Source organism: Pogona vitticeps, chromosome 1 (assembly GCF_051106095.1).
Source record: "Pogona vitticeps strain Pit_001003342236 chromosome 1, PviZW2.1, whole genome shotgun sequence".
Taxonomy (NCBI): domain Eukaryota; kingdom Metazoa; phylum Chordata; class Lepidosauria; order Squamata; family Agamidae; genus Pogona; species Pogona vitticeps.
This window is the reverse complement of record NC_135783.1, coordinates 260860385-260873301: the sequence shown is the minus strand read 5'-3', so window position 1 is coordinate 260873301 and position 12917 is coordinate 260860385. Positions and strand designations below refer to the sequence as shown.

Sequence of the window (12917 nt, the reverse complement as noted above, 5' to 3'; positions counted from 1 at the left end):
GATCATTGCTACGATGCACATTTTTAACAATGCTTTGGAGTGAGTCTCAGTTTCACATTTGCTGAAATCCGGTAGTAAACTGCAAGTCCCTTGAATCACTGGGGATTTTGTGACTCAGCTGCTGTCAGTTCCATTGATTCTAGTGGGCATAGTCGAGTTGCAACTTAGTAGTACAGTACTGGATTTCAGCCACGGTTCAAGACCTCAGTCTGTCGCAACAGGGCGATCCGTGGGGGGTTTACTCCAGGCAAGCGTCCACAGAATTATGGCCATGAATGTTCCCCCAGTTCCAGCACGTGGCCGCCCGTTCTTGGAGGATCCTGCAAAAAAATGTTTCCCATAATTAAACAAATCCCCGCCTCCGACTATGAAAGCAACGCATGTCAGTGGCTACTTGAACCCATTCACATAAATGTTGGGTAGGCGAAAAGAACGAGAGAAAAGCAACTTCTTGCCAACAACAAAAAAGAAAAATCAGGTTTAAGAGACCGTTCAGTAACAGCTCCGATTAAACTGCTTTCCCTCCCCGCCTTTCTCGTTTACAGCCAATCACGAGTCGGGGAACGGACGAGAGGCGGGACGCATAAATAAACCCCTCCCTCTAACTCTGTCTCGCAGGGCCTTGTGGGAATTCCTCCTCTTTTTTTTTTCCCTGAGCCGCCACTTCGCCCGCTGCTGGTCAGCCGGAGCAGGACTACAACTTCCAAGAGGCATTGCTGCCCTGAGCCGCTCCCCCTCGAGCGCGCACATGCGCAGTGAGAAGCCTCGCTGGAGGAAGAGGAGGAGGAAGAGGAAACAGCAGCAAGGCCGGAAAGTGGATCCTTAGGCGGGCCGCGATCCCGGGCGGCCTGGCGCGGAAGGGCGGCAAGATGAGCGCCACCAAGGAGTCCCAGGCCGAGCACGGCCACGGCGTGAAGCGAGCGGCTTCCCCCGAAGTGAATAAGGGGCTGGGGGAGGAGGAGGAGGAGGTTGGGCTCTCTCTGTGAGTGAGAAAGGGGGGTGGTAGTGGCCGGGAAGGGGGGGGAGTCGCCTCTCTCTCTCTCTCTCTCTCTCTCTCTCTGAGGAGGGAGGAGGAAGAGGAGGGAGGGAGGAGGAGGAAGGCGGCAGTTTGGGGGGGGGTGTGGAAGGAGGAGGGTGGCCCTTGCTCTCGAGTCTCTTTTCTCCTCCCGTTTGAGAGGCTTTTTCTGCCGGACTTTGAAGGGACCCCCACCCCACCCACCCCACTCTCTGGTCGTGGACCTTCCCGAGGGCAACCCCGCGCTTCGGGTGGGCTGGGCGCTTCGCTTCCCCCCCCCCCCGGTTTGGTTGGCGCGAAGGTCCCTGGAGCTGTTGGGAGGCGCGGCCCTCTGGCAGCAACCGGCGGGGGCCCGAAAGAAGCCTCGGCGGGGCGGTGGGGGTGTGTGTGTCCGAGGAGAGCCGCCTCCCGAGTGGCTTTGCCCGCCCTTTTCTCCCGCGAGAAAAAGCTGCTGTGGCCGCCTTTCCCTGGAGGGAGGAGGAAGCAGCTGCCTTGCTTCGCAGGTGGCTCCGGGACGCGGGTTGAGGAGGAGGAGGAGGAGGAGAGGTTTCAGGGAACTTTGGCTGTGGAACTTCAGTCCATCCTCTCCTGTCTCATCTCTGAAATCCAAACTTTTACTGCCACATTCCATTGCCACGCTTCTCTCTTATCTCTGGGTCCCTCGCCCTATTTCAGACATCGTTGTTTTGTTTTTGCTGAAAGAAAAAAAAACATGGATGGGCAACTGCTTGGAATCTGATTCACGCAACAACTCGGATTAATATGTTTTTTGTCTATTTAATGGGGACTAGTAACAATCACACTTTGTTGCTGTGTGTTGTTTACTTGCTTCTGGCTTACGTGTACGGTATGAATTAATAACTTGCAAAAGTTCCTGTCACTAACAGCTGTGCTAAAGTTTTGCAAACTAAAGTCTGTAGGATCCTTGATTGAGTGAATCTGTCTAATGTTAGGCCTTATCTCTTACTGCCTTCTACTTTTCCTAACCTTACTGTCTTTTACTTTGAGTCTTTCCTTCTTATGATAAGTCCAAGGTATGATAGCTTCAGGTTGTTATGAGTGAGAATTCAGGCTTGGTTTGGTATAAATTAACCTGTCTTTCTGGCAGGCTATTATGTCTGTCAAATTCATCTTCAAAACCATATTCTGAACTGATATTTTTACTGCCATCTTTCTTCATTGTGCAACTTTTACGCCTGTATGTAGTAATCAAGACTACTCTAACATGGAAGATTTTTTTTGTCTCCAGTAACACATCTTTATGCTTAAGGATCTTTTTTAGTTCTTCATACCTTTTCCAAGCCTTAGTCTTCTGCTTTCTTAGCTGCAATCTCTCGTTTGATGATTGAACCAAGATGTAGAAACCTTAAACTGTTTTGATTTCTTCATGAATACATTTTTGTAATTATTTTTTCTTAATGTTCAGCTGCAGTATTGCTTTTCCACTTTCAGTTTAAGTCGCCATAATCAGTTATTTCAAGTAAAACCAAATGAGAAACAAAAAGTAAAGAAGACAAAACCTTTGTGGCACCTTAGAGACTAACTGCTGTATTTTAATGTGAGCTTTCATTTAGAAATCCACCTCCTAAGTTCACATTAAAATGTAGCAGTTAGTCTTTATGGTGCAACAAGGGTTTTGTCTTCTTTGATTTTTATTTATTTTGTTTTTGCCTGATATGCTAGCACAGCCTAATATGGCTGCCTCTTCTATAACTATTTTTTTCAAGTCATTTCCTACAAAAGTATCATCTGTCTCTTAGGTTATTGAGGTTTCTTCTGCCAGTTTTCACTCCTCCTTCATTGAAATTTAATCCAGCTTTCTGTATGATTTGTTCTGAATATACATTTAACAGAAACATGAAATACTGTATACCCTTGCCTGAAACATTCTATTTCTCCATATTCTGTTCTAAGAGTAGCGTGATTCCAGATTGTAACTTTCTCTGCAAGAGACTCAGATGTTGTGGCACATTCATATTTTTAATGGAAAAAACCATTGCATTTTATGACCCACAGGCGTGAAGTCTGATAGCATTCAGTCAGACTTTGCATTATAGCCTCTGGCTGCTTGTGCAACATCTTGCTTTACCTTGATTCTTCTGAGCATGTCATTCCCAAATTAATAGATTGTTTAATTTCCTTAATGTGAATATTCTGTTCCAATCCACTTCAGTTTACTTACCACAAGTATTGTACTGTTTGAACATTCAGTTTCTTGTTTTATGATTTTGATATTATCTCAGAATTGAGTTTATAATTCTCACTTTTCATGTTCCAATGGTATGCATCTTGCATCTTCAAATTTTCCTTTTCCACCATGGACATCAGCAGCTAGACACCTTTTTTACTTTAATCCAGTTGCTTCATTAGGAACAGCACTATTTTTGTGTAGTTTTTTGCTGTTCAAATATCTAATCTGAGTGCCTTCCAATTTCACTGTCTCTTGTTTGCTTGGATTGTCTCTTTATAATGTTTTCCAGGTATAAAATATTCAGAAGAGGCTTACCATTGTGTTTTTTGCACAGTGCAAAATAGAATTAGCTTGAGTGTTGCTGTTTATTGTAGATCCTCGGTGCTATCTTCCTTTATTGCTGCTGCCCAATAGCTGTTCTTCAAGAATTTCTCTGGCTTCTTTATCACTGGAACTATCGGTTCTCTTTTGTTGAAGGAGCGATAAATTCTTGAAGAGAATGGATACATCTTAGGTTAATACCTCTGCTTTAATTATTCCACCTTGGGTCACCCTGTTGGGAGTCTAGAAATATAGTAGTTACCTCCTGATGCTGTCAACTACCCTGTTTTGCTCAATCCCCCTTCAACATGCTAAGGTGTGCATCTAAGAGGGAGATTTTGAGTTACAGATAATTAAGTACAATTATTTACCCTCTTTCTTTTGCTTCAAGAAGGCAATATTGTGCCCCTGTTTTTTCACTTTCTGAGAAATGATTTCACCTTCATGTCTTGGCTGCTGAAGCAATATTTTGTTATTTGTTCACTAAAAATGTCAGTGCTTATTGCACTGTTTTTAGTAACTATGATCCTAACATTGTATGAAGCTGACTACTCAGTTTAAAAATCCCTATAGACCACCATGCTTCTTAATTGGAGTTCAAAGTAGACAGGCGAACTTGATGTATTCATATGAATAGGGCTTGAAAAATTTTAGAACGTCTCACCAGTCAGTCAAAAATTTCATCAGTCAGCATGACCAGACTACTGTATAGCTTTGCAGTTTATTGGTAACTTCTTGATATTTTATTTTAATGTAACCAAATACCATCTTCTGTTGCAGCTTGGATCTAGCAGTTGGGAGGCAGCAGACTTGGGTAATGAAGAAAGAAAGCAAAAGTTCTTGAGACTTATGGGTGCTGGAAAGGTGAGCTTTCATCTTTTGTTTAAATAACTCACTAGTTTTATGGAAAAGACTACTATTTTCTGATTTGCTTGGTGAAGTTTTGCTTCAATATTCCTGATAAGTATATAGGGTTTCATGGGCTATTCTGTATAAGATGTTCATTAAAATTAGCAAAGAGAGGTTGCTCTTAGGTTTGACATACAATTACAGTGGTGCCTCGCTTAACGGGTGCCCCGTTTAGCGAAGAATCCATAGCGATGAAGATTTTTCCATTGCTTTTTGCATCGTATTGTGATTTTTCCTATAGGGAAAAATCGCATTACGATGATGGCTCCCCCTCCCATCATCGCAAATGCTCCGTTTTTGCAGAGCTTGCGATGAGGGGGGGAATCCCTCATCCCAGAAAAGAACTGGAGCCCTCTTCCCGGCTCCAGCCCCTCCCCCTCCCCGCCTTACAGCTGACGGGCGGGAAGCTGCGGCTGCTCTTAGAAGCTTGCCTAGCAGCTAAATAGGCAGTGTAAAAGCACTGCCGAAGCCTCTGAAAGCGGGGCTTTGCCGGGGTGGGGGTGGGTGGGTGGGTGGGTGTCAGGGACAGGCCCACCCCCCCCGCCACCCCCCTGCACCCCCCCTCGTGCCTGTCTCTGACACCCACCCACCCCGGCAAAGCCCCGCTTTCAGAGGCTTCAGCAGTGCTTTTACACTGCCTATTTAGCTGCTAGGCAAGCTTCTAAGAGCAGCCGCAGCTTCCCGCCCGTCAGCTGTAAGGCGGGGAGGGGGAGGGGCTGGAGCCGGGAAGAGGGCTCCAGTTCTTTTCTGGAGGGATTCCTCCCTTACCGAAGCGGCGAAAATGGCCGCCCCTATGGAGGATCCTCGCTGAACGGTAAGTTTTTGCCCAATAAGAACGCATTAAACAGGGTTTAATGCATTCTTATGGGCTTTTTTGTTCCGTACAGCGATGTTTCCGGATAGCGATGTTAATCCTGGAACGGATTAACGTCGCTATGCGGGGCACCACTGTAATAAGCTTTTCTTTAGAGATAACATACTCAGTGGAAAGTTCTGCAATCTTCAGCTTGAAGACCTAAAATGTATTGTGTTTCATAAATTACATAGCTGTCAGGTTGTTACATCTTCTCATTTCTTCCTTTCTGCATTCTTGATGCTTTTTATTTCATATTTTTCAGCCCCTTGTGTTTGACAGCCTCTTGCAAGTCATTTTAGTCGAGTGACCTCTTCCCATTTGACTTGTGATACTATTCACAGACGTATGCAAGAATGACAGATACACTCTGGCATAAGTTATGTGGGTTTGAGTACCTGATGAATGGGACTTTGGCTCATAAAAACAAAGCCAGAATATACTGGTTGTGCTTTAAGATATTACAAGACATCTTTGTATTAAAAAAATTAAGGTACCCACCTATATTGATTAGTGCAGTCATGTATGACTGTAGTCTTGCAAATCACTTTCTTTCTGAAAGTGTGTTTCCTTTAAACTGTTCTTTATAGCCACAGGAACATGATGATCTTTTGAGTTATGGACGACCATACAGTGTAAATAATACATTGTCAAGAACAAATCCTGCCAGACTAATCTTATCTCATTTTTAAAAAATTGAGTAACCTCCCTAGTAGACAGTGGGAATACTGTAATAATCTATCTTGACTTCAGCAAAGCCTTTAACAAAGAGCCCCATGGTATTCTGATTAGCAAGATAACTAGGTGTGTGCTGGATAGCATAAATGTCAGGTAGATCCACAGTTGGTTACAGAATCCTACTCGGAGAGAGTTTATCAATGGCTCCTTCTCAAACTGGGAGGGGGTAATAAGTAGGGTACTACAAGCTCAGTCCAGGGCTTTTCAACATTTTTATTAATGACTTAGATGAGGGGTGCTGAGAATGCATATTAAATTTTCAAATGGTATACAGTAAAATTGGGAGAACTGCTAAAACCCTGGAAGAGAGAAACAAAATTCAGAAAGATTTTGATAAGCTTGAGCAGTGGGCTGAAAAAGCAGAATAAAATTTAACAGTGATAAGTGCAAAATTCTACACCTAGGGGAAAAAACCAAATACACAGTTACAAGATGGAAGTTGCTTGTCTCGGTCATACAACAAGCAAGATCTTGGAATTGTTGTAGATCACAAGTTGAATATGAGCCAACAGTGCAATGCTGCAGCAGCAAAAAAAAGGCAAATGCTATTTTAGGCTGCATTAACAGAAATATAGTCTCCAAATCTTGTGAAGTACTGGTTCCCCTCTATTCAGCACTGGTTAGGCCTTATTGTCAGTACTATGTCCAGTAGAGATGAGCATGAACTGCCAGCTCAGTGGTTCATACCAGTTCGTTTTTTAGCTGAACTTCCCAGACCTGCCTCCCCTCAGAAAGCAGTGCCTGGAGGAGGCAGGGCAGGGAAACTGCCAGAGAAAGGAAGCACCAGACACCTGTTTTGCCAAAAACAATGCTGAACCAGTGGTTCATACCCATCTCTCGTGTCCAGTTTGGGACACTGCACTTTGAGAAGGATGCCAACAAACATGAATGGTTCAGAGGAGGGCAACAAGGATGATCAGGGGACTGGAAACCAAGCCCTATGAGGAAAGACTATCATCATAATCTGATTCTCTTCATCCTTAACACAATACATTCCAGTGCAGTGACCACACAGAGCAGTGATGGTGAACCTGTGGCACGCATGCCACAGCTGGCATGCAGAGCCCTCTCTGCAGGCACATGAGCCATAAGTTGCCAGATCACTACTCCTGGCAGCCAAACCCGAGGAGGCGGCTGCAGCTGTGGTGCTAGCACCCTGACAGGTGGCGGGCCAGGATCTGGAGCAGCTGGTGCTGGTGGGGGTTGGGCATGATTGGACATGAATCCGGAGTGGGGTCTGGAAGCACCTCCGTGCCCCAGATTCCCCCTTCCGCCACCACTTCTGCTGCCACCACCTGCCGCCCACTGGATTTTTTCCCCCAGTTTGGGCACTCGGGATCATAAAGTTTTGCCATCACTGACCTAGAATTTCAAATAAGTTGCTTGAGATAATAGATACCTATGTAAAGATAGGCACTTACACTTTTCATTAGTTTTTCTCTGTATGAGTCGGTATCATACCTGGAACTAGTTTATTTCAAGGGATCTGTGGGAGGTTGAAATGAAGCAGATTAATGTAATTAAGAAATTTATATAGTCCATGAATGCTTGTCCTGCTTCTCATACAGCATAACTCTTATTCTAATTTGGGCTTCAGGATTTGAATGTTGAGATGTAAGCAGTCAAGATCACAGGAACTTATTTAATTTTGTTCTTGATCCCCCCCCCCCCCGGAATGACTTTAGCCTCTGGTTCAACTTGTAGTTGATATATGTAGACCCAGGAAAATTGGATGCAAGAACATGAGAAATAAACAGATCTAAAGGTGCCTGGTGTGTTACAGGCAGTTATATTGTACACTAGTGGTTACATCTCATGTAGAGCTGCCAGTAAAAACCAATAATATTCTTATAGTGGTTGTTGTGGGTTTTTCGGGTTCTTTGGCTGTGTTCTTATGGTTGTTCTTCCTAACATTTCGCCAGTCTCTGTGGCCGGCATCTTCAGAGGACACCACTGCCCAGAGTGCTGTCCTCTGAAGATGCCACAGAGACTAGTGAAACATTAGGAAGAACAACCTTCAGAACACGGCCAAAGAGCCCGAAAAACCCACAACAACCATTAGATCCCGGCCATGAAAGCCTTTGCGAATACCTTCTTATAGTGCTTTAAAATAATACAAATGTGATTTATAGTAGGCAATAACTTTTTAGATCACTAAAAATTATCATTCAGTCTGCGAGCTTTTGTGGATCAAGACCATCCACTTTGTCAGACATGTTCCTGTCTGAAGAATTTAAAGCCAGAAGTTCATGGTAAGATGGATTTTACAAAGAAAGTTTTCTCTGTGCTGCCAAGTCAGAACTGACTTATAGCATTCCTAAGAGAGCTTTCAAGGTAAGTGAGATATTTAAGGAGTGGTTTTACCAGTTGTACTCCCCCAGCGAGGTACCATGGCTGAGTGGGGATTTGAATCCTGCTTTCCAGACTCCTAGTCCTTCACTCTATCTACTACACCACAATGGGAATCTAGGAAAGTTGCTCCTAGATGTAACGTCCAAAAGTTCTTGGCAAGACTGATCTTGCCAGACGTCTTTCTGAGATGTAAGTCAGGAAAGTTGCAGACTGCCTTAGAGTGTTGCGTTAGACTTTAATTCATCACTCTGGTACATGCTTGATGAAGTGGATGGCCATTATCCATGAAAGCTCACAGATTATATGATGTTGTTTTTAAGTGATTTTTAAAGGTATTGCATACTCTTGCATTTGTATTTTGTAATTACCATACTGCTCCCTTTTATTTCAGTAAAAATAATATGTTAGTTGAGAGTTGGCTGGGACCCATGAAAGCTTATACCACCACAAAACATTAGTCTCCTGCATAACAGAATTCTTTCTGGTTTGCTGCAAAAGGTTAATAGAACTACTATGTTGGAATAATGACTTCTGTTTTCTTTTAGAAAGAACATACTGGGCGTCTTGTTATTGGAGATCACAGATCAACTTCACATTTTAGAACAGGTCAGTATAATATACGGTCAACTTTAGCGCACCTTTTAACGGCATTTAGGTGGATTCTAGGCAGTGCCATGTTTGAAACTGAGTCGTGACTTCCTCAAGGCATCCATGTAAAGTTTGTAAAATAGGGATTTTGACTGATTTTCCTTGTACTCAGAGCTAATTCTCAATTCTGAGAAGAATGCTTTCTTTGCCGTATGTTGTATAAGAACAGAACCACCACCTGTGCCCTCAGAGGTTCACAGACTGTGGCTTATTGCATTCTCCAAACCCCATGGGTCATCCAGTGAGCAGTTTTATACTTCACCTCCTGGATAATGTCTTGATCATTGCCATCATGATTTTTGCCACAATAAATTCACAAATTGTATTCTTTTGTAGGTCAGTTAAGATTTCATTCAAAAGTTCGAACATGGGCTCTTTTCCCATTCTTGACGACCAAATCTCCCCTAGCCTGTTTCTGCAGGGCCTTTTGGGCCCACCTGTTGCATGGTTTAACACACGTGTGACAAATAGCTAGTAGTAAATAATGACTTGCTTAAAATATTCTAACTTCAAAAGGCCTTATCCTCCTACTTTTGTGTTGTAATTAGATTTTTGTTAATTTGACTGGATGGTAATCAACGTATGTGAACATATAGGGGAAGAAGACAAGAAAATGAATGATGAGCTTGAGACACAGTTTCAACAAAGCATGGATAGCACTGTGTCAGGAAGGAACCGGCGGCACTGTGGACTTGGTTTCAGTGAGGTAATAAAATATATTTAAACTGGGGATGAGAACTGACAGAACACCCCTTTTTCCCTGTGATCCGAAGGTTTATAGACATGGCAAAACGGCAGGACAGTATTGTTGACTGGGTATCTCTCACCCAGGCACTCTTCAAGTGTGTTGAGCTGTTCATTCCTCACACCACTGCCAGGCCAAACTGTTCCACTAGCTACAGTCACTTTGTTTCTGCTGGTGACGAGCTGTAGCAGGTTGTGGCAGCTGCTATCTGGAACAGTGGCAGTTTCTGGAAATCCAGTACCTGTTGCCTGGACTTTCTAGCATGTTGTGTGTTAGTGGGTTGGTTATACTTTGAAGCTTACTTTTAATTTAATTGGACAGAGTTTCTTTGCCTCTGATTTCGATCCAGTATGGTATTGAGCAAGGTGGCCAACTAAAAGCCCGTGGATGATGTCAGGTCCCCCAAGTACTTGTTTTGGCCCTACTTCAGATTTTAATCTTTGGTTGAGTCTCAGGATTTTGTGGTGTATTAAAAATCCCTATAATATTTGTAACAGATTTTAATTATGTACCAGCAAGTTCTCTTAGGTGACACAAGAGTTCATTGTTGAACTACCATGAAATTGCCAGTTTTGTTAAGAGATATAATATACTTGTAGATTGCAATGTGTTTTGCCTTTAGTTGAGTTCAGTAATGTGTTCTTTCTTTTCCCTATTTGTTTTAAACAAGGCTGACACCCCAGCCCCCAATATTTTGACTTTTCAGAGGCCCTCACTAGCATTGTCAGGGCTATGGGATTAGGGAACGAGTATACTAAATCCTTGGAAGGGCATAGGATCCCACAGTCCTGCTGGAACTCATGTTCTGCTTGGTTTTAAAAGAGCAGCACTGTGGAGTTGACTCCAGTGGCTTGATAACATACAATTTCTGAGAGGGAAACTGAGGTATTCTGGGGACAAGGACCTGCCCACAAGCTCACCTAGGTACAATATCAATGCTCTGTACAATATTGTTTTGGCATTTGTTTTACAGCATGTTTTAATCTCATGATTATTTAATGTTTGTTCAGTATTAGTTGTGATAAAGTGTTCATGGTGATTATTTTAATTGGCTATTGTACATTTAGCATTGCCATGTATTTTATTGTGTTACCTAGGACACAAGACCAATTGCCAGCAGGAGACTTCCTTTTAAAACAGAAATTTTTTTCTTCTTCTTCTATCTAAATCTTTATTTTAGCTGGATGAAGATAAAGAAGAACATACAAGAGACTCCCTGGAGCCTGAAAGCTCCGAGGACTCAGAAAGTGACTCTGACTCTGAGCAAGAAGAATCTGCAGAGCAGGAGCAGCCGGCTGAAAAGCACAGCGATGTTGAAGACCGTCAACCCAAGAAGGATGGAAAAAGCAACTATAAAATGATGTTTGTTAAATCCAGTGGTACATAACTACAGAGCAAATCAGCCTTGGAGCAAAGTAAGCCTTATGGTTACAGTGCAAAGTATTGGACTGCTGACAGCACAGATCTTTCTACTATGGTTTTAATAAGGCCCTTTTAGAGTAATAATTGTGTTTGCATTCCTAATGCCATGAAGCTATTTTTATCAGCATGACTGTATCCATTTTGTTTTGTAAAGCATAAAAATAAAAATGGATGGGAATGAACTTTAGTTCTCCAATTACCTTTATGTTATTCTTCAGTCACTTCCATGATGGCTGTTTAACCTTCCCGAGCTTGTTAAAATGATTTACTGAAATGATTCTTGACCTCTTTATGTGTGTGGTTTATTTTTTTAAACCAGCATTCTGTTTGGGTTTTGAGTGATGTAATTATTAAAGAGTGAGAATTGGAGCTCTTGTGTCTGGCTCATACCTTGAAGGAATAGTGTTTTAGGATGCTTTGGCAAGTGAGACTTGTCACATCAAAGATCTGTGTGTGAGTGTAAGTCAACAGCAGCCTTAAGACAAGACAGATAAGATGATGGAAAAATTGTTCTGGGAGGGAGTAACCATGATCTTAAGAAAAATTGCAGTATTCTAGACCGAAGATCCCCAACACAGCTAGAGCTGGTTGGTGCCTGTCAGGGCAGCCAGAAGTCTTGGCTCTCCTGTAATATTTTCTGCAAGTTTTGGAAAGTTCATTCATTTTCTGGAGGGTAATGCCAGGAGATGCAGCTGAGCTGGGAAGAGGGAGAATATATAGCTTTTGATTTCCTGTGTAGAAAATGACTTGATGGGATTGTAGAAGCAGATCTGCCCAGTGCAAAAAGCCTCCGTTATATTCGTCTAGATTGAAGGAGCTGAAAGCTGCTTGCAATCCTGTCTTCTATTGGGGAGCTATAGCTAGCTTCTTCCTTCTCCTCCTGATTTCCTATCAAATGCTCAGCTCATTTGTTGGTCTTGGGGGCTGGGAACATTTGGCCATTTGAGCTACTGTCCTTTCCCCATGAAACTATCAGGTGGTTTTCCAGTTTGTGTATGATCTTGTGATGCCTTCCAAGTTAGACCTACCATTTGTTTCCTGTGCCTAACCTGTTGCAATGCTCCATTTGAAGTTGTGCCTAGAATGTTCTTTAGTGGAATAGAGATACTTATCTGCCAGTTCTGTTTACATCTACCCATGAGTGTATGTGTGTGCCCAGACCTTCTATATCCTACTAATCTACTCTCTAATTCATTTACTGCAGTTAAGGACTCTATGATCTAAATTCCAGCCTTGAAAATCTTCAATATGAACTCTAACCATTGTATCAGACTGACTTCCTCACTGCTATCTTAAACTCAATTTCAAAAACATTTTTATTTACTCCTCAAAGCACGTGGTTTTTTGTTTGTTTGTTTCCTGGCTCCTTTCCCCTTAACACATCTGGTAGTTTTAAAACTAATTCTCTTGAATATGAATGCATGTTACACAGGATTCCCCAGAAAACCATGATTAAATTGTAACTTGTACCATGAAATCAAAGACTTGGCACTTTCCAGTGTCGTCATAGGTGCAAAAACATATATTGAAGGCATTGATAAACCTTGTGATTTTTAACAGTCACTACCCCAGGGACCTCCAGATCAGAGGTCACATTTGAATGCCCTCATATTTGAAACTTGTTTTGTTGGTGTTCCCTGAAAAAATTGTCAGGATATTTGTCTTGGATCAATGCTTTTTATGCTGGTGATGTGATGGATGTGATTTTTCTCTCTCTCTGTAG

The 12917-nt window shown here is 42.6% G+C and overlaps 1 protein-coding gene across 2 annotated transcripts; it reads left to right on the top strand.

The window, feature by feature from the left end:
* The first annotated feature begins 731 nt into the window (after window positions 1-731).
* Window positions 732-11563, top strand: C1H11orf58 (chromosome 1 C11orf58 homolog). 2 transcript variants are annotated; one of them, XM_072985708.2, is made up of 5 exons: window positions 732-968; window positions 4308-4391; window positions 8925-8985; window positions 9624-9733; window positions 10953-11563. In XM_072985708.2, exons 1-5 carry the CDS (start codon window positions 870-872, stop codon window positions 11157-11159), a joined length of 561 nt encoding a protein of 186 aa, XP_072841809.1. In that variant the 5' UTR covers window positions 732-869; the 3' UTR covers window positions 11160-11563. The 2 variants fall into 2 exon arrangements, with proteins under 2 accessions (XP_072841809.1, XP_020658603.2); XM_020802944.3 differs by having other exon boundaries at window positions 736-935.
* Window positions 11564-12917: the final 1354 nt, after the last annotated feature.

Coding starts and splice junctions, on each gene's coding strand:
- C1H11orf58 (XM_072985708.2), top strand. CDS start 870: ATGAGCGCCACCAAGGAGTCCCAGGCCGAGCACGGCCACGGCGTGAAG. Junction 4,392..8,924: donor GACTTATGGGTGCTGGAAAG/GTGAGCTTTCAT, acceptor GTTTTCTTTTAG/AAAGAACATACTGGGCGTCT. Junction 9,734..10,952: donor GTGGACTTGGTTTCAGTGAG/GTAATAAAATAT, acceptor TCTTTATTTTAG/CTGGATGAAGATAAAGAAGA.